Raw genomic sequence first — 21656 nt, 5'->3', positions numbered from 1 at the left:
TGTCCATCACTGAACCTCTGTGGTCCACATGCAGCAATCGGTACCAATAAATGCATGTTGCATAAATGACTTGAAACCCTGTTTTGCTGCAAACCTGCCTGTGTGAGTTGCATGTTTAGCGACCTGCATGATCACTGCCAGAGTGTACCCTCAAGCGCTGCCCTCAGTTCCCGTGAGTGAGCCCTGTGAGCAGCGCTGTAGGAAGTCTGCTGCTGCACTGGTTGTGGGAATGCTCTGAGGCCTGATCCTTCATGTAGCTCACCTGCCCCACATAAAGTTCCCTTGGGGACGTGTTTCTAATGGGCAGAGCTGGGGTAAAGTTTCATTTCCTTGTACAATTACAATGCTCCCCTTTCGCCCCTACATATCTGCTCTCAATTACTAAGAAACACAAAATGAATTATATTATTTGTAAATTATGCTGACCCTTTAAGTCTGCTGTGCTGATACTCCTTCTTGGTCGTAGAGGTCTACTGTGAGTACAGCATTTTAGTACATATTTTTGTAAGACCCATCTAAATCCAATTTAAAAAGTCAGGTCTGTGCTCTCAAGAACTTGAAAAATATTCTTCTGTATGGTGATAAATCTACCAAAGTTTAAACACCTGTTTACAGATAAACGGAATTAATAAAACATCTATTACACCAAACAGCAAGTGGCTTGACAGAGGCTTTGTAATGACAATGAAGTCCTTATCATGCTCAGTGACTGCACTGCTCTTGGCCTCGGCCATCACCCTACTCACACTGACAAGGTGTCCATGCTCATAGAGCAGAATAAAGCCAGGAGACTGGAGGCTCTGCGCATTCCCAGGAGACCCATCCTGTGAAAGTCTGCTCATCCCACAAAATACAGATGGAGAGTAACAGGAAACTTGGGATCCTTGGGCACAGGTACCACATTAAAACGAGCCTCTTCCCTGCCGATTCCCAGCCACCACATCATCTCTCCCCTCCATGAGCCTAGTTTTTCATAGAGGTATAAATTGATTTAACTGTCCAAGGAAATAATCTGTATCCTGGAAGTTATAACTGCAATAAACTTTAAATTGCTGTATGAGTAATTAAGAAACTTTTGAGTAAATGCTACTTGCCTGGTCCAACCTACAGCTCTACTCTTTCTCCACCAATCAAGTAACTAGAAGGGCTGGAGGGAATGAAGGGGTGCAGTCAACACTGCTGGGAAATGGGACTGCATGCCCCTCCCACTTAGTCCACCGTGCTCAGTGAAAAACAGGGCACTTAGGAAGCATCTGATCAATCAACTCCCTGTCACTGGCCAAGAGGACATGCAGAGTCTTCAGACACCAGAATAACACACGTAGACTTTCAAAGCGGCATCGTGTATTTACACCAACAGACATGTTTTTATACCAAAACCAGGTACTTTAGGAAAAGAAGACAATGAATTACCTTTATATAGCCATCAAAAATATTAGTTTTCCAAGAAAGGCCAACTTTTCCAATAAGAGGTAGGTGTTCTGTGCTATTTTTAAAACTTATCACAATGAGCTTCACATATTCATTTTCAATGTACCCTGGAAAGAGTTAAGATATTTAAAATTACTATATACATCTGATGCAGGACAACAAGTCAGGATTCCTCAGTCTGCTGCTCCACACAGGAAGCCTCATGTAGCTCAGCATGACATTTGGGGATGAGGGGAACACCTGCAGAGCTGACCCAGGTCTGCTGGCAGCCAGGGCAGCACAACACATATCTGAGCTACAGAGGCAGAGAACAAGTGTGTCTCAAAGGTGAGATGGGCAGATACCAGGAGTGAACCAGGACACCACCCTGTCACTGATGGAGAGGTCCCTACAAGGCAAGGGTTCTGCTGATTTGATTAAACAAACAGGAAGGAAAATGGAAAACCAGAGATACAGAACTTAAGACGCCAAAAACTGCACAGAAAGGGCATGAAACATGAGGGAGGAGAGACGTCCAAAACAAGGAAGGGTGAGAGCAGGTGAAACAGAGGAGGAAAGGCAGGAGCCCAGCACACAGCACCCTCGAAGGAACGTATAAACAAGCACACGCAGAGGTCCTGGAAGTCCTGGCACTGCTGACCAAGAGCTGAAACCAGAGCCCTGCCCTCCCAGCCCAGCTCTGAGCTGCTCCGGAGCAGCCCCACTACCTACAGCTGTCACAGCCCAGGTGCACGCATGCCCAGGGGCTGCTGGATGGCTGAGCCTCACACACCCACTTGAATGTGTCCTGTAAAGACAGCACCATACATAACAAAGTTGGAGGGCTTCCCATGCACAAGGATTCAGAGGAGACACCTGAACATGGTGAGATATGAGTCATGGATGGAGTAGATGCCCTCTGACCTTACACTGCTTATTTCACAGGACAAAATGAACAAAGCCAAGCTGCCTGGGAAGCCAGAGCCCCACCCTAGAAACTCTCCACAGCATCCTCACACAAGTGCAGCTGAAAGACCAGAAGGGGGACATGGGCTCTGAGCAGGCCCCCTAGGCAGTGCAGAGCCAGCTTGCAGCCTGCCAGCCCTTCTGGTCCAAGGACCCAGGTAGCCCAGACTCCCTCCTCCACTGCCCCTTCCCCAGGTGACACCAACCCCTCCCAGAAGCATCCCTACCCTCACCTCAAGAAGAGGCGCAGTAAAGACATCCTAAATGGGGCAGACATGGCCCTGCTCTGCCCTGAGTCACTGCCAGGCCACACGCAGAATGGAGAGGCCTCTGACTGCTGGATTGTCCTTAGGACTCCACAGAAAATGGACCCCAAGGCACCTCAGCCAAAAACAAATCAGCTCAATGGCATTTGTCTGAGTTAATAAATATGCAGTCTCTGCAGGGAGACTGGTGCTCTTCTGTTACCACCTGACATCCTCCCTCAGAACGACTACAACACTGTGGTATCTTAGAAGGTCAGAGCCCTTTCCACCGACCCTGTGTAACTGCTTCAATCTCTAAGATAGAAAAGCTTACGCTCTTCCTACATATAAGCAATCTGCATACAGAACACATGTGTGAGGGTAAGTGTAAATATAGGTCATCTTTTGAGTATTTATTGGACACCAAGCATGTGTTAAGCACTTTGTGTAAGCAGTTTTAAAAAAATACCTTAGAAAAGTGCTATTAATTACACAGTGATTCTCCGAGCTCACAGGTGAGAATGCTGTGGGCAGAAAGGTAAAGACTGCCTAGCCCAAGGCCACACTGCTGGTAAGCATTGAAAAGGTGACCCACACCGTGCTCTGTGTCTGGAGTCCACGTCACAAGAGGTTAAAACAGATACAAAGGAAGGGAAACAGGATCACCTACTGGTTTAAATTACTAGCTGAGAATAATAATGGAGATTTAGAGTCCCATGAAGTTTTGTTTTCATTTCACTGCCAATAGAGAAAAATCTATGAATGCATAGATAGTATGCACTGGGGACCGCAGAGCTCCCCAAACTGTTGCCGATTTCTCCATGCCCACTACCTCCCATCCTCAACCTTTCTCTGACTAGATCACCAGTGGCCTGGCTCCTTTGCTAAGATACACGCCTGCTCAGCTGGGTCAGAGTGAGCAGTAGAGGAGGGAGCAGAAGGAAAACCACTTCTGGCAGATGTAGGTCCCCATTCCTTGGAGCCGGCATGCACAGTGCCCTGGAGTCAACTATAGAGTACAACAGGAGAAGCTGCAGTGTGTCACACATACAAAAAAAACAGAACCTACTCTCCCAGACAGACCGTGAGCTAAAACCCCCTTAATAAATTCCTGGGCTGCCTAAGCCATTCAGAACAGATGGCTAGAGACTCTAACCTTAACCTACCAACACCTAAGACCATCCTCCAAACACAGAGAAATACAACTCGAGGCTCACTACCCTTGGCTTCCAGTGACATGCACTTACAAGAATGGACTTCAGAGTCATAAGGACCTCTTTCCAAACCCTACCCAGGCATTTACCAGTTGTGTGATCATGGTGAAGCTCCAAGCCAAGCAAAATGAGATACAAATAGAAAGTTGTGATTAATGGAACTAATAGTAAATAGTAACATTACAGGGTAAATTGTTATAAATGCCAAGCTAAGGTTGCTAAAGAACTTTAAATGTGTTATCTCAACAATAATACTACATCTAAAGAGCCAAGCCTACTGCCACAGAAAACAAAGGCATACCATGTTCATGCATGGTAAGACTCAACACTGCTAAGACATCCATTTACCTGAATTGATATATAGACTTAATACACTCCCAGTCATAATCCCAGAAAGAATTTTAATAACTTAAAAATACATAAATAGTAAGATGTGACAAGCTGATTCTAAAATTCATATGGAAATGCTAAGAACCTAAAATAGCCACACAATCTTGAAAAACAAAAAATAATTGACTTCAAGACTTTCTATACAGCTATAGCAATCAATACACTGTGGTATTACTATAAAGACACACAAATAGATCAAAAACATAGAACAGATGGGTCCAGAAACACACCAACACTTTTACAAGCAACTGATTTTTGACAATGACATCAAAATAATTCAATGAGAAAAGAAAGCCTTTCCACAAATGGTGTGAGAATGTGCTATTCATATGGAAAAATTAAATGAACCTCAATCCTCGCCTCATACTTCACACAAAAATTAATTAGGGATGGATTATAGATCTAAATATAAAAGCTAAAACCATAAAACCAGCTGGAAGAAAGAAAAGATCCATAATCTGGAGTAGGAAAAGTTTTTAAGACAGAAAAAAGAAAATACCATAAAATTTTAAAATAACAAATTTGATTTCATCAAAATGAGAAACTTCTGATCATTAAAAGATATTATTAAGAAAATGAATAAACAAGCCATGAACTGGGGGGGAAAGTATTTGCAAACCATATATCTGACAAAGGACGGTTATCCAGAATATATAAAGAACTCCTACGGTTAAAGAATAAAGAGACAAACTCTAATTTAAAAAAATATTAAAAGACACTTCAAAAAAAGATATGCAAATGGTAAAGGCATGTGAAAGAGTGCTGAGTGCTTAACATTACTGGCCATTAGGGGATGCAAATCAACACCACACACCAGATCACCTAAAATTTAAAAGACTATTAATAACATCATGGTTGCTTGGGATATGGAGCAACCAGAACATTTATACACAGATCATGGGAGTGTAAAATGGTAAAACCACTCTAAAAAAAAGAAATTTGGAAATTTCTAATACACAAAAATCTCTTGCACATGAAAAAAAATGGTTTGGCAACTTTTAATCCATAAACCTGCCCTAAGAGCCAACATTCCAGTGCTAGGTATTTAGCAACATGAAACTGTATGCCCATAAAAAGACTTCACAAGAATTCCAAAGCAGCTTTATTCATAACCAAAAACAGTAAACAACCAAGTTCCCTCTCTATTAACAGTAAAAGAGGTAAGCAAATTCTAATCTATTCACTCAATGTAATACAACTCATCAATAAACAGAAATGACTATCAACCTCACATCATTATAGATGCATATCAGAGACACTGCGCTGAAAGAAAGAATCTGGACACAAACCCACACTGTACAATCCCATTTATACAAAGTCCTAGAACAAGCAAAACTAATTTCTAGTGAGAAAAAATTTTTGCTAACGTATATGGGAGTTCTTGTACTATTTCTGTAATTTTTCCCAAGTTGGAAAGTATGTCAGAAAGTTAAAAAAAGAGCATCACTCAATAGAGTTAGTTGCAACCTTCCTCTGAAGACCCCTCTGCGTGTGTGCGCTGGCTCCTCCTTTCCTATCCAACCTGTAACCCTGGACATGCCCACCTGTGTCCTCAGATCATGCCTCTCATCCTCCTTGCCTCAGGGAGTTCACCAGTCACCTCTGTGGCTGACAAGATCCTTCTTTCCACAGCATCTCTTCCTTTCCTAAACCCTACACACTTGCACATTTAAATATACTGGATCTGTTTCCTAAAATAACCCACGGTCTTTGGAATAAAAGGTTGTATCTTCCGTGGCATGTTAATGGCACCACTGATAACATTTCTCATTTCTCAGCTATGACTAGAGATCATTTCTTGCATCATAAATAGAACACAGAAAAAAAGGGAAGTAAAGAAAGTGAGGAGGAGAGATTGGTGATTTGATTTTCCTAGGTCAAACAGAGATGAGGGAAGGGGGTTAAATTAGATTAAAACTGCCTGAGGTAAGGACAGCAGAGAACAGGTTAACTAAACAGATAAACCCAATGATGGAAAACTGAATGAGACAGAACCTTAGACCACCATCTGGAGACAACTAGTAACACAAATAAATGGCCATCAGGAAACAACACTCAGATGTCTGTGTAATTCCTAGATAAAAGAGGTAGGGAGACCTGTGTTATAAAAGCAAAAATATTTGCCACAAAGTATTAACAATTTATAGCTGCAGAGGCCTGAGGCTACAAAGTAATAATTAGTAACAAGATGGTACAATCATTAGCCTCTAATAATCAAATGGAATTGGCACTAATTTTTAAGGAGAGAAAACCTGTACTATCTCCCATTCCCTGTTAGGCATAAATCTCCCAATGGCATATACATGGTTTTTCTATTTTTCTTAATTATTTCCAAGATACCTCTGTTACTTCCCAAGCCCCTGATATACATAAGATGTAAATGGTTAAATACAGTCACAGACCGCAGACTAGTCATAGATCAGGTCCCTGAACATGACAATGATCAGTTCTGCTTCCACTTCCTTTTGCTACGTAGGCTGCAAAAGTGAAATAAATTGGAGCTATCCTGGTGGAAGGCTGGAAAATAGAACTTTCAAATCTTTTGAACAATTTGCATCATTTCAAGCCTGGACCCAAACAACTTCTATCTTGGTGGACATAATGTCATCAATAAAATCTCTTACAATCTTCTGAGAAGGAGGGTTTCTACTTCTTTAATATTAAGTAGGACTTCAACAGCTAACATTTTCTGGTAGTATCATTCCTGATATTGGTGACAAATAACTTGATTTTAAAGAGAATAAATTGGAATTCCCATTGTGGCTCAATGGTAACAAACCCGCCTAGTATCCATGAGGATGCGGGTTCAATCCCTGGCCCTGCTCAGTGGGCTAAGGATCCGGCATTGACATGAGCTGTAGTGTAGGTCACAGATGGGGCTCAGATCCCGCATTGCTGTGGCTGTGGTGTAGGCCAGCAGCTACAGCTCCAATTTTCCAATTTGACCCCTAGCCTGAGAACTTCCATAAGCTGTAGGTGTGGTCCCTAAAAAGACAAAAAAAAAAAAAAAAAGAGAAGAAGTATGTATTTAGACTCTTTAAAACTTCATTGTTCATCAATTCAATAGTGCTTGTAAATATCTTTTTCTATTGCTGCATTTAAAGGTTCAGGCCAGTATTTTCACAACACTTGGTTCAATTTTTCTGCCTTTGGACCAATTTTCTATCAGTCCAGTCCATCTGAGCATAAATTTTTTCTAGATTTCTCCTTCTAAAGACATTTAAAGGGAAAATATGTGGATATTAGTTTGTGGGTCTCCAACACCTGTTCTGCTTCCCCTGCTAAGAATATTCCAGTAACCAGGGACACACAGCCAGGTCTGTGCCCGGGCTTCAAGTGGGAGAAGCCAGCTCCATCATGGAATCCAATCCATCTGGCCACTGACTGAGTCAGGGATGGTGTCTAACCCCAGCAGAGCCAAGGAGATGCCAAGAGGCTCTTGGGTGGGTTGTGGGGGGAGCTTGGGAGGAAGAACTTTGGCCTTAGAGGTGGGATCTAGAGCCAGTCAGAGCTGCCCTGGGTGGAAGAAGCAAGAGTCGTCAGCATGGGAGAGAGAAGGAAGGATGGACAGGCTGCTGGATACAGCCAGCCCCAGCGACAGGCAATGAGCTCACCCAGCAAACTGCACTTGAAATAGGACCTCCCCCTAAATTTTCAACATGAGTCCTTTTTGCTAAGCCAGTTTTAGGTTAGGTATTCTAGGTATTAAATTAGGTTCTAGGTAGCTTTCAACCAAAAAATATTTTTTTTAATCTATACAGAAGTTCTTTTTCCTTTTAAAATAATTTTTGAATCAGAAAACATGAATACATTTGTAAATGGAAGAAGAGTTGATGGAAAACAGGTTTGTGATGTTGAAGAGCTAAGAGACCAATGGCTAAATAAAGGTCCCTGAACAGGTAGGAGCAGATATATTTAGCAATAGAAATTGGGAAATCTGTTGGAAAATAAGTGAGACGTCTCTTTCTCTGAAATAGGAAAAAAACAGGACACCAAAAAGACTGTGATACCATGAAAATGTGATGGCAGATGAGGAAGACTGGGAAGCACAAGCATTTTTCTTAGTATAACAGGTAGTAAACCCAGTGAGCAAGGAGCGTGACTAAGATTGTATTTAATCACTATCCCTGTAAACAAAAATATAAATAACTCATATCCTTCCTTCTAAATGATTAAAAGAACTCAAATCACCAGAGAGAAAGATCAAAATTTGAGGTCAAATCTCAAACAGAAGTGTCCACAAATGCAAAAGAGGAGGAAAGGTCCACATAAAGGATCTTAGACCCAGGGGTCCTCCTCGTGAGTCCTGCGTTACCAGCAGGGCTGGCTTCGGGGGCCATAACCTGTGTGGTCTGCAAAGGACTCCTCTTGTTTTAAGTGCTGCTGTCACCATTCTGAACTTGGTAATATACTAACCAGGAGCTCCACGGTTTCATTTTGCATTGGGCCACACAAATCACATCGCCCATCCCTGCTTCAGGGAAAGTACCATGGACCCTGCTGAGCTCTGACATACAGTGTATGGAGACTGCAGCCTCCCATTCTGTGAACAGTGATCTGTAATGTTGATTTGTCATAGTGGGTCACCAAATGGGCAAAACAGGAAAAATGTTCCAACAACCACTGGTGAAAATACTATAAAGAATTATCGGTTCTAATTTTTCTGGATAATCACCACATAGAAAGTACTGTACTGTTTCTAATGCCTTCCTGTTATAAATGCTTAGGGAGGATAATCTGACCTAGAAACATAGCAAGTAATTAGTTATCAAGGAACAGAGGGAAAAAGAAGTATCTATTTTTGGAATCACAAAAATAAAAATGGGATAACATGCTATATGTGAAAATTGTCTCAAACAAACAATAAAAATTTTTAAAGTTACAATTTCTTAAAGAGAGGTTATCTGGGCTTACCAGTTTCTGCTGCTGAAGAGCAGAACAACCCTATTTTTGTAGGATAAAAAGTTCCTAAGGCCCATAACTTCTTTCAAACCCCTCAATATTTTCTATTGTGGCCTTACAAAGTAAGGCACTGAATATTTATTATTTAATCAGTATTTTAATGAAAAGTATATTGCAGAATCTCTATAGGATATGGGAACAAATCTAGCAAATGGATAATGGAAACATAATCTGAAAGTATTTACTCACAATGGCAACACAAAATGAGAAAGGTGCAGGACCTATATAAAAAACATTTCTCCTAAGGACAGTGAAGAAAACTTAAATAAGTGGATAGTCCAAAACCCTGAACAAAAACGCATCAGTTCCTTCCAAATTAATGTACACATTGAATATAAATCTGATCAATATCCAAATAAGATATTTAAAATCTGGCCAAGTGATTATTGGATGTACCTAAAAGAATAAATGGATGGAGATAACTGAGAGATTTTTTTATAAAAGTTCATTAGTAAGAATGTCTACACTGGGGGAGGGACACATTTTCATAACAATATAGACAAGTAAAGCTTGAAATATCTTCCTACCTAGTGGGGATACAAGAGGAAGGGGCACAGATCCTCAGCAGAAAAAAAGGAATCCTAAGAGGCAAAGCACGGGAATCTGCAGGCTGTGTATGATTTTATATTAAATCAAAAGGAAACATGGGTTTAAAAGATGAAGAGAAATATTCACCTATGATCTAAAGGAAACATAGGTGAATATTCGCCTGATCTTGGAGAGTGCTTTCTATGTGTAAAAATTTTGGAAGAAACGACATGAAAAAAAGACAAATTACATACAGCTAAAAACTTCTGAGTGATCCAAAACAATATAAACCAAGTTAAAAGGCAAAAGACAAAATGGAGAAAATAACGTGCAACAAATATAACTCATATAAATCTTGCAAACATTTAGGAGTTCCCGTCATGGCACAGCAGAAACGAATCCGACTAGTGACCACGAGGTTGCGGCTTCGATTCCTAGTCTTGCTCAATGGGTCAGGAGTCCAGCATTGCTGTGGCTGTGGCGTAGGCTGGCAGCTACAGCTCTGATTCGAGCCCTAGCCTGGGAACCTCCATATGCCGCAGGTGTGGCCCTAAACAGCAAAAAAAAAAAAAAAAAAAAAAAAATCTTGCAAACATTTAAAACAACAGAATCAACCAAACATGAACAAATGAAAAATTAATTAGGAAATATAAAAACAAGACAACACAAGCAAAGTGTCCACCTCCTAGAAGCCTCCTTATTTCCTCACTTCAGTCCTTGAGGAGCCTTATGTGGTGGGTTCTCTTGTTACCACACCGTAGCACACCGGGGACAGATGTGTCTAAGGCTTAAGCCAATGAAGACGGCCCTTAAAAAGAGCCTAGCCGGTAGCTGCTATAACCACAAACCTCGACAGGCTTTTTTAAACAGTTCACCTAACATTCAACATATGCAAATGCAAAATGATTAGATGTCATTTTCACTTCTCAAATCATCATATATTTTTCAAAATAATGCCGAAGATAATAGTGCTATGGTCATGAAAATGGAGACCTAAATGCCCAACAGAAGAAGAATGAGTCAATAAATCATGATAAAGCCAAACCATGGGGTGTCATACAATTTCTCAAAATCTAATTTTTCAAAGACTATTTAGTGAGATGAAGAAAAAGCAGTCATTGTTCAAACAATGTGGTTCACAGATATAGATTTGAAAATGAACCAAAATATAAATAGTTGTCCTTGAATGATTTGTATTTGCTTCTTTACAAATTTCCATACATTCAGAATTTTCAAATACTATAATAAGAAAAAGACTTTGTTCTTAAAGGCATTTTTATAACAACTCAAATAAATGACAGAACCACATATTCTGTTATTTAAAAATTCTTTCCCTTTGCTTCAACATTTCTCTCTCAATATTGATAAAAAGACTACGACATGCTGTAGACCTTTTTCCTTCAGCTTCTCAAAATTGGTAATAATTAGCTTGATACAAAGATCAAAAAACACACATTCTTTCATACTTTGCACTGCTGATCATGCTCTTTTTGAAGCTCTACTGACACTTCAAAGACACACTGGACTACTTCCGGTCTGCTCTTCCGCAGGGCTGCACCCACCCTCATCCTGAGACATCTATTCTTAGAAAGGCCTGCTTACAAGGTGGCCCTTGGCTGGCGTCAAGGAATGGATGTTGGGAGTGTTCCCACCTCCGCATCCATCTCTGATAGGAGTGGGTCGGTCCCTCGCCTTAGCCATTAATACAACTGTGCCCTGAGTCCTGTAGGTCCTCCCAGGAGGTCACTAAACCTGGGTTGGGCTTGGGGACCCAAATCCAATGGTCCATTCACATTTGCAAAAGAACAGAAAACAATGTGCACAGGAAAATCCACACTCCAAGTTTTCACTCATAAATCATTTCTCTTATAAATCCAATTCAGGTAATAAAATATGTTTTCATCTAAATGTCCTTTTAGTTTAATTTTAGTGTCCATACACAAAGAAGAAGGTTACAAATGTGGACAGACTCAAGGATCATGAATTTTTCTTTGAAAAAAAGGAATTACTGTTCCCTTTAAGAACATTCTTAATGCAGTCATGACTTGTCAAAGTGGCAGAACATAAAAATACAAAGAGAGAAAATGTCCCGGGCCACTGGGGGAGGAATATGACAGAGGTCCAAGGAGAAGCAAGTAAAATAAAGCTTCAGAGAAAGAAGAAGGACATGGATCCTCTAGATTCATGGTCAGCAGTGCTGAGAGGGAGAAAGTCCTTCCCGGGACCATGTCTGACTGAGGGACAACAAGGCCCAGCATTCGGGCTCTGAGCTCTGCTCTAGGAAACTGAGGGCCAGGCGGAGCCATCAGCAGGAGCTGCTCTGACCAAAAGGCAGAGAAGGAGAACAGTACAGCAGGCCACAGTGTCACCAGCTGAGTTGAGCCACCAAAGATGAATGCAAAGCCCAGAGGCATCAGCTGCAGCCACAAAGGTCTACGGCAAGTAGGGAGCCTGCGGGCACTCAGCCCTCCAGGGTCATCTGGAGCACCAGCCTTGCCTCTGGGTCCCAAGGATCACACCCCAGCTCCAAGAACTAACTAGGGTCATCCAGTTTGATCTCAATAACATGTATTGTAATCCCCCCCAAAAAATTCAAAGCATCTTGCAGCAAACAACAAAGAGACATTAATAAAACAGAACAAAGAGACATTTTATTCTGAGAAAATTCTGTGACCAAGAGACAGAGAGCATCCAGTGGCCAGTACTCATTCCTAATGCTTCGCAGGGATTGATCTGTTCTGTCTGGATACAAACATAGCAGGAACCCTTTATTTGTATTCCCTGCCTATGAATTGACTGCTGATTGCATAGTCAGTTCTAGAGATCTTTTAAGCCAAACTTAGGCAAATTATTCTATACAATGCATTCTATACTAACACTCTAAAGAAATATATACATATCCCCTAAAGGATGAAGAAATGCTCAGATTTATAGACATATCATGGTATGATTAAAATAGCTAATTCCTACAAATCCAGTATTTATCTGACAAGAGGATCTGAAACTGTAGCAGGTGTATGCCGTGTCGACACACTGGGTATCGGCTGCTTCAGTGGCGCCTTGCTTTCTCAGTGACGGTGGCTTCATTGTGTGCTTAACATTCAGTAAGGCCAGTCATTCTCTTATTATTTTCAAATTTTAGTCAAGAGCTGGATGGTTGTCACACAGGGGTCTGCTTTATGATCATTTGTTTCATATCTTTATGCGTCATTTAAAAATACAAAAAAGTTGAATTACAAAAAGAAAAAGAAAAAAAGACAAGAAAAGCAAGGGAACAATACAGAATCAGCAGAAAGGGATGGAGGTGCTTTGAAGCACATAGGTGGCTTCAAAGTCACTGGTAAGAACCTATTTCTTAAACTGGGTGGTGCCTACATCGGTTTTTTAATTGTTGGTTTTTCAGTAGTCTAAAACACATATCATTCATAAAAAAGATACTATCTCACAATTAAAAATGTAAAACAAAAATTTTATCAGCCGTTTTATATGCATATGCATATTTCTAAATGGATTTTAGACTTGACTTTGCAAGTTCGGATTTTTTTTAACTAGAACTGCAAAGAATTTCTGGACTAAACTGGTACATCTGCAAAGTTATTAAAGATGGAATGCTGGGAAGTGGTCCTACAAAATGGCCAAATCGAGACTCTGTTCATCAATTACACCATATTTAATGTTGTGTCCTGTCCACTACAGGACCCTTACTCACAGAGTTTGGACCACTCTCCATTAGCCTGTCTAACCATCACCAATAGTTGCTTTACACCATTCCCAGCTCCTCCTGGCCCACCCTTCCTTGGATCCCTGAAGGAACCCCAGAGCCACCCACCCCAACCCTCCCGGACCAGGTGACCTGGCCTGGCAGGCTTCTCCTGCCTATTGTGGAGTGGCCACATACCTCCTGCATTCAGTAACTATTTGTTAATGAATGAACCAAATACACAAAGGGGCTGCCTCATCCCCTTTACTTCTACTTCCTGCCACTCCCTATAGGCCACCTCCCTAGAGTCAGGCCAGGATGCTCAAGCTCATGATTACAGTAGACAGAGCCCTCTCAATTCTAGGAACATGAGGATAAAATATTTTATCCTTGAAAGGGAGAAAGTGTTCTTAAAAAACAGAGGCACAGTGCTGTCATCCCCTACCACAACAACATAGCTGGAATTTACTAAATATACCACCAGGTACCACAAGAGAGTTTCTCAAAAATCATAGAGGACATTTGGTTTGTACTTTTCGAAAATGTGATGACTCTGATGGCAAGAGCGCCCTCTGCTGATGGCTAGTCACAGAACTGCACAGAGAGGAACCACAGAAGTCTTTTGTCAAGTCTTAGGGTGAAAATGTTTCTCACTGTGGAAACAGGTGAAAGGTGAATTATTCCATCACAGTTTTCCATTCTCCTTCATTTACCCTCTTGCATGTACTAATAATCATATAACCCTCTCAGGGCTGTGTCAGCATTAACAGAAAATTGGCTTCCATGGCACTTCAGCAAGCCAGCAGAGAAAGGCCCTACTGGCCAGCAGAGAAAGGCCCTACTGGCCAGCAGAGAAGGGCCCTTAAGATGCCAATACCTGGGAAAGACAGGGTCACACACATACCAGATACACCCCAGAAGCAGGTCACTGGAAAGTACTAGTGCACAGGAGACAGGAGCCCAGGGTTTAAGACCCTCAGCTCTGGAGCCAGACTCGGGAGCAGATGGAGCTTGAGACTGGCCTCCACAGTTGGCTTCAGCCACCCCACCAATGACACGGTAAGATCACAGGCTTGCTATGAAGATTCACATAAATACAAAACATGCAGCAAGAACCGATGACGAGGGGCCATAAACACTCTGTCACCATCATCCTCCTCATCATCAAGGGCACAGCCTAGGTGTGAGGAATGCATACAAAGTGTAATCAACATGATGCTGTATTTGCTGAGAATGAGGTGGGGGTTCTTCTTCTCAGAAGTTTGAGGCAGCCTACTCCCTCACTCAAGACAGACCTTGACCCAGCCCTGGAGAACAGACATGCTGTCAGGTAGGAAATGGTGGAAGTGGGAGTTCCTGTTGTGGTGAAACGGAGGCAAATCCAACTAGTATCCATGAGAATGTCAGTTCCATCCCTGGCCTCGCTCAATAGGTTAAGGATCTGGCGTTGTCATGAGCTGTGGTGTAGGCTACCGACGTGGCTCAGACCCTGCGTTGCTGTGGCTATGGCTGGCAGCTGTAGCTCTGATTCGACCCCTAGCCTGGGAACTTCCATATGCCACGAGTGTGGCCCTAAAAAGCAAAAAAAAAAAAAAAATAGAAAAGAAAAGAAAAGAAAGAAAGAAATGGGGGGAGTAAAGGGCACAGAGGACATAGTGCAAGAGAGCAAGTTCTCAGCCAACACCGGCCAGAGCACCTGAGTGTGTGCCTTTGGTGTAGACAGGGGCATGTTAGCAGTCCCCTCAACAGTGACACTGGGAAAAGGAATGAGATTTCATTCTCCACTTTTAAATAACAGAATAAAGGTAAATGGGTTGAAGTACAGAGAAAGTAATTGGGGCTCAATAAAAGGCAGAATCTTCATACCTTCCCAAAAGTGCATAAGCTGATTCTGGGCAGAGCAAATTCAGGCCTAGGAGAGGTCATTCTCCAGATTGCCTTTCAGTCCCTTTCTAATTCTGAGCGTCCAAAATTCTAAGCATAGCTAAAAGAGCACTAAAGAAAAACAAGAACGTGTGAAAATTAAACAACCTAAGCAGTCAACTCAGAAAGCTAGAAAAAGGTCAAAATAAACCTAAAGAAAACAGATGATTTCTAGGAAATCATATAAACTAAAATGAATCAATGAAAAGTAGAAAAGCTGACTTTAACTGGGTCAGAAACAGATTTTTAAAATTAAAAAATGAAAAATATAGTATTCGGTGACTTTAAATGGAAAGAGTAAAAACCAAATAACCTAAACTAGTAGCTTAAAAATAAGCATATATATGACAAGAGAAGCTGAGAGATTCTAGGATGTTAACAGAAAATGTAGTAATGAAATCCACTATATTAAAAGCGGGGAGTGTAAGTGTAAAGTGTAAAAGTGTAAAGTGTAAAGCGGGGAGTTCCCATCGTGGCTCAGTGGTTAACGAATCCGACTAGGAACCACGGGGTTGCGGGTTCAATCCCTGGCCTTGCTCAGTGGGTTAACGATCCGGGCGTTGCAGTGAGCTGTGGTGTAGGTCGCAGACGCGGCTCGAATCCCAAGTTGCTGTGGCTCTGGCGTAGGCTGGCGGCTCAGCTCCAACTAGACCCTTAGCCTGGGAACCTCCATGTGCCGTGGGAAGTGGCCCTAGAAAAGGCAAAAAGACAAAAAAAAAAAAAAAGTGTAAAGGAGAAAAAATATATCAATAGTTGCCCAAATGTATTTGATAACATTTAATAATCATTCCTGATTTTTAAAAAAAAACTTTCTTAATTTGTAAGAACACATAACAAAAATACCAAACAAACATACTTAGTGGAAACATATTTTATTAAATTAACTCCTCATTTAGTTGCAAATACCCTCAGAGAGGAATTTGCCAGTGTCTTTCAAAATTATACATGCATTTACACTTTGAGCTAGCCATCTTATTTCTAAGAAAGTATCCCAGAGATAAGCTAGCATAATATAAAGTGATGTAGGAACAAGGCAATTCACTATGTATTCATTATATCACTATCTGTAACAGCAAAGGCTGTAAACCATGGAAAAAAGACATTAATGAACTACCTACCTACAGATGTTTTCAAAAAAGAGAAAGATCTGTATTTCATTCTAAAAACTAATCTCCAGAATATATTATTAATTGGGGAAAATTAAGAAACTTAAAAGGGAGTGTAGTATGATTTTTTTAAGAAACTGGGAGAAGCGTGAATATATTGATGTGTAGAAACATTTAAAGAACAAACCTTAGAGAGAGAAAGAACAGAAGTGAAGCAAACATCTCTGAACCACATTGTTTTATAACCTCAACTCTGGACCATATAAATATGGTATGTAATATTTTAATGTAAAAATAGAACCAAAGCAACCCTGAAAAATAAAAAAATCAACTGAAACAAATTACTCTAATTGCATATCATAACCACACAGAGCAGAATTATTTTAGGTGACTCACTTTTTCTCTCTAACATGATATATCCTAAGCACATAAAGAACCACAAGGAAAATATTAACTAAAAGAACATTCAATAGGTTATTAGTAATAATATCAGTATTATTGTTTGAAATCATTATATACTTTGATATTGTTTCAGCATAAGAAATGCAAGTATATAACCAAAAAAAGTTCATTAAAAATGCTAAGATCTGTAATTTAAATGAATGAATGATTTATTTCTACACCTAATAAAAATCTATAAAGTTCAAGGCTCTGCCCACTGAAAAGGAATGAAAACCCAAGAGCAATGTCCATCCCCAAGACCCAGCTCATGGTCTCTAAACACCACAGTGTGAGAACTAAAAGGGACCACAGTTCCTAGGGAGAATGGCCAGCTCCAGGTCTGGGCAGGAAACAGCAAGGAGAGTTTGAGGTATCTTGCAGTGTTAGAACACAAACAAGTTAAAAAAAAAAAAGAAAAAAAAGAACACAAATAAATTACCAAAGATGACTAGAGTCAAGTTAAAAGAACAGGAGCAAATGACCAATGACAGGACAATCTGAACATCACAACAACAGTAATAAGAACAATGACTGCAAGTAGACTAAAATGTATAACTTATATTTTAGGTTTAAATTTTAATCCATGAAATCATATTAATACTCTCCTTCCAAAAAAAACCTTACGAGTTGTCTTTAAAGACTATTTCAGCATTAATCCCTATTCTGTGAATTAATAAAGAATCAAGCATGTACCATGCCTTTCCTATATCAATTATATTTTATGGCAACTAAATAGTTGATAAGAGAAAACTTCTTTACAAAAGAGTGCTAATTCTAGGTTTAGAAGGAATGGCAGAATGGCATTTTGCAATTTCTAATAAAATACTAGATAGAAGTATCCATCGTCTAATAAACATTTATGATAGAAGGAGCAGATTGAAAAATCACTGAACCCACTGATCAATCTTAACATAATTAATATTTAAACAAATTTCTTGAAAGATACAAAATACCAAATCTCACACAAGAAAAAATAGATAACCTAAATAGCCCTACACCTACGAAAGAAATTGAAACTGTAGTTTAAAATCTCCCCACATGGAGTTCCCGTCGTGGCTCAGTGATTAACGAATCCAACTAGGAACCATGAGGTTGCAGGTTCAATCCCTGGCCTTACTCAGTGGGTTAAGGATCCAATGTTGCCATGAGCTGTGGTGTAGGTCGCAGGCACGGCTCGAATCCCGCATTGCTGTGGCTCTGGCGTAGGACAGTGGCTACAGCTCTGATTAGACCCGTAGCCTGGGAACCTCCATATGCCGCAGTAGCAGCCCTAGAAAAGACAAAAAAAAATTAATTAATTAATTAATTAGTTAATTAAATAAAATCTCCCCACAAAGCAAGCTTCAGGCCTTGATGGCTTCACAGGTGAATTCCACTAACCACTTAAGAAAGAAATACTGCCAGTTCTATGAAGAATCCTCAAAAAAGTCAACAGTTAGGAATACTTCCCAATGCATTCTCTGAGATCAGCAGTGGCCTGAGACAAAAACCACATAAAGACATCACAAAACAGAATATATATCAGAAGAGAGGTAACAAAGATGACATTAAAAATCTCAATAAATGTGCAAAATTAGTATGAAGAAAATTCTGATACACTCCCAAAAGACACAAAAGTATTTGTTAACAAATTGACAGATATTCCACATTATTGGGTTAGGACAATTCAACAACAAAGTTGTCAATTCGCCGCATGTTAATATACACATTTAGCATATTCTTATAAAAGTGCGAATAAGCACAGAAAAACCTGTATCTTCTGAACCAAATGCAAAGAAGACTCAGAGAAGGAGGGAAGTGTATGTAAATGGCACAAAAACCAGCCTGAAGTAGATTCCCTGTGACCAAACAGGACAATGTTAGCTTCACAAAGAATAATGTCTGTAATTTATTATAAATTATTGAATTAAAAAAAACCCAAGAGTCCAAAGTGACACTACACAAGAAAGACAGAGAGGAGAGCACACCCTCAAAAATCATTCCCACCCTAGGAAGTAACTATTACATCAATTTCCTAATCTGAAAATTGGTGGCTAAAAGAGAAAGGATTAAAACATTCATTCTGCCATTATAAGAATTCACCCAGTTGATGAGGGAAAGATCTTTACAAAAGCTCAGCTAACCAAGGTGGACTTAATGACACAATTTCAAAATCACCATTTTCTAAACTCAAAAAAAACTGATTTAGGCAAGGAGTCTTAATGCATGTCAAATCCATTAGGTGAAAGAATTTGGGGGAACAATATATGTAGAAATGAAGTACATAATTTTGCCTATAAAATAGTCTTACAACAAATGTTAAACTTGAATCTATGCAAGTCTCTACATCAAATTTCAAGTTTATGGGATGCAGAGGAATGACACCAAGACAAAATAATCAGAGAAGCCAGAACTGCAAGCTGCATTCCTTCTTTCCCTCCTCTTGACTGAAGTCCCCTCCCTCCATCTACTCCAGTCTGTGTCTCAGCCTTGGTGAGAGTGATAAATGCTGGTGAGTTACAGACAGAGGGCTCATTTTCTTTCTTCTTATCCTGGATGGGCCCTACACTGGCCCTATTGGCAAATTTACCAAATTCCTTTGAGAAAGAGGAGAAGAAATCGGGGTGGAAGGTAGGGGGGATGTGGAGGGGCAAAGCGATAAGGAAAGTATCAGGAGAAGGCTGAATAGAGAATATTCCAAAAGTAGAGCAGGGGCAGTGGTGAGGAAGGAGACGGAGCCAGCATCTGAAGAGAAGAGATCTGGCTAAGGAACCTCCCCAGTCCTGGTGATTAGGGGTCTCGGTGGATGGAGGGCCAGTCTGAGGCGATTCTTAACTTAGATAGAAAAATGGGCCCCCTCGCCTCGTCAGCCTTTTCATTTCACAGTGAAACAAAACTCAATGAGTTTCACCTTTCTTGGTGAAGAGGTTGTCAAATGTACCACACAGGCAGAAAACTCCCCCGCTGTGCATATCGACATGGAGTTGGTAGCCATGCAGTCCATACTCTGGGCTATCATCCAAAAAGGGGGTATGAGGAGGCAGCTCGTAGGGGCTAAAAAAGCAAAACAAAACATACATGCGATCTGTCAACATCAGAGGTAAATCCTTGAACTGGAAATACTCTTTAAAAAAATAACTCTCATTCAAAGCACCAGCTCCCATCAACCTTCTATTGATTTCCAGTAACGTTCAATAATATAGGCTCACAAGAACGGCCCCGAGTTCATTTTACCACCTTCTATACAAACAGGGAAAGATGTGGGCTCCCAGGGCATCCGCCAGGCCACCAAGGCAGGACATGGCACTGAGGTGAGACCCTACCAGGGACAGCAGCTCTGCTCCCCATGGTCTTGGTGTCCAGAGGCCTGAACATTCAGCAGGAAAATGTCCCAAACAAACTTACACTCAGGAACCCAGCAAAAGACCCAAAGCCAGGATGACCAGGGTTTCATTCAGTAAGAAACATGTTACGACATAAGGTAACAAACTCAGAAGCATTCAGGAGCTTTTCAGGTTAAAAAATAAATTTAAAAAAGGCACGTGGGAGTCAGCCCCAGGGGAGGGGCGAGAGTTGCAGTGAAACAGAAAGCACAACCCCACCTGACAACCATCAAGTTCATTAATAGACACGCTGTACCCACCGAGTAAAAACACATCTGCAGGCCAGACCCAGTGGGCACAAGTCTGCCTGCCTCCCAGGCATGAAAATGCACATCAGTGCAAAGAACTTGAGGTATCTGGAGGCACTGGCATCCTGTAGCCAGGAAGCCACCCTGCCCTACAAATCACATTCCATGAAGTGCGGCATCTCTAACCCCAGCAAAAAAAGCAAAGAGCTACTTGTGGATAATCCAGTTATTTTAGCAACAGCTAAGTAATTATGCCTGTTGGCGTATGTGTGATGATTAAAAACAGAATGCTTTGCAGCTACTCTCAGGATATTAAGATGGTATTAACTACGAATCCTTTACACTGACTTTACAAAACAATACACCACATACAGATACATACACAGCAGCCGAGCCTAATGTGCTCCTCTCCACAAGGTGATGGAAATGAAGATTTGCCATAACAAAAGCCAGTTCTTCCTCCCTCTGAAAAGGTAATTTAAAAGAAGACAATTTTCAACTGAAATATTTTAATTTTTCACAAGGTCTCTGTGAAGAGCTCAGCACATTCATCTTACAGATACATGAGTTTTCTTACAACTCTAAGATTACCGCAGAGCAAGCGCATTATCACTGTCTAATAAGAATCATGTGTCATACCAACAGCAGGAGCACAAGGCACCCAAATATGTAGAGCATGTGGTACCAGGACTAACACCCTAGCACTTGTGAAACACCAAAGTGCTGTGCTCCATGCGATGACTGTGAAAAGACATACTGTTACTTCTAGGCTGTTTCAAACTCTTCCAAGATAAAGATGCCACTGGTAAGACCTTCACAAGGTCAGTCCCGAGGACCTGCTGGACCTACAAAGCCCACTCATATTGCAGGCTGGGCAACGGGACATGGGATCGCACAGGAGCCACACCCTTCCTCCCGGCACAGCTGCCCTGGCAGGTGTAGGTGACCCAGATGGTGAACTGATGCTGCCCTTTTCCAGTGGCTGACAGGACAATCAGGTCAACCAGGTCCTGGCATCTGCTCAGCCAACCCAAATGACCACTTCAAGAGCCCAGAGCAAGACAAGTGCTGCCTGGCCCCCAGCCACCTTGCACGGAGGCGTTGAGGGAACAAAGGCTGACCTGACAGCTACAGTGGGACAAGGGGAAAAAAGGCTGGGGA

At 41.1% G+C, this 21656-nt stretch overlaps 1 protein-coding gene across 5 annotated transcripts in view; it reads right to left on the bottom strand.

The window, feature by feature from the left end:
* Positions 1-21656, bottom strand: part of FBXO15 (F-box protein 15) — a 42798-nt gene that overhangs the window by 2921 nt on the left and 18221 nt on the right. For all 5 annotated transcript variants that reach the window (XM_005659828.3, XM_021099181.1, XM_021099193.1 and 2 more), the window contains 3 exons: positions 20878-20960; positions 19776-19918; positions 1414-1538 (listed from right to left, as the gene is read on the bottom strand). In XM_005659828.3, the coding sequence (XP_005659885.1) occupies positions 1414-1538; positions 19776-19918; positions 20878-20960 (351 nt within the window). The remainder of the gene's footprint in view (positions 1-1413; positions 1539-19775; positions 19919-20877; positions 20961-21656) is intronic.

The sequence above is a fragment of the Sus scrofa genome, chromosome 1 (assembly GCF_000003025.6).
Source record: "Sus scrofa isolate TJ Tabasco breed Duroc chromosome 1, Sscrofa11.1, whole genome shotgun sequence".
NCBI classification, from domain to species: Eukaryota; Metazoa; Chordata; class Mammalia; order Artiodactyla; family Suidae; genus Sus; species Sus scrofa.
The sequence above is the reverse complement of the archived record's forward strand: the minus strand, read 5'-3'. Positions and strand labels throughout refer to the sequence as shown.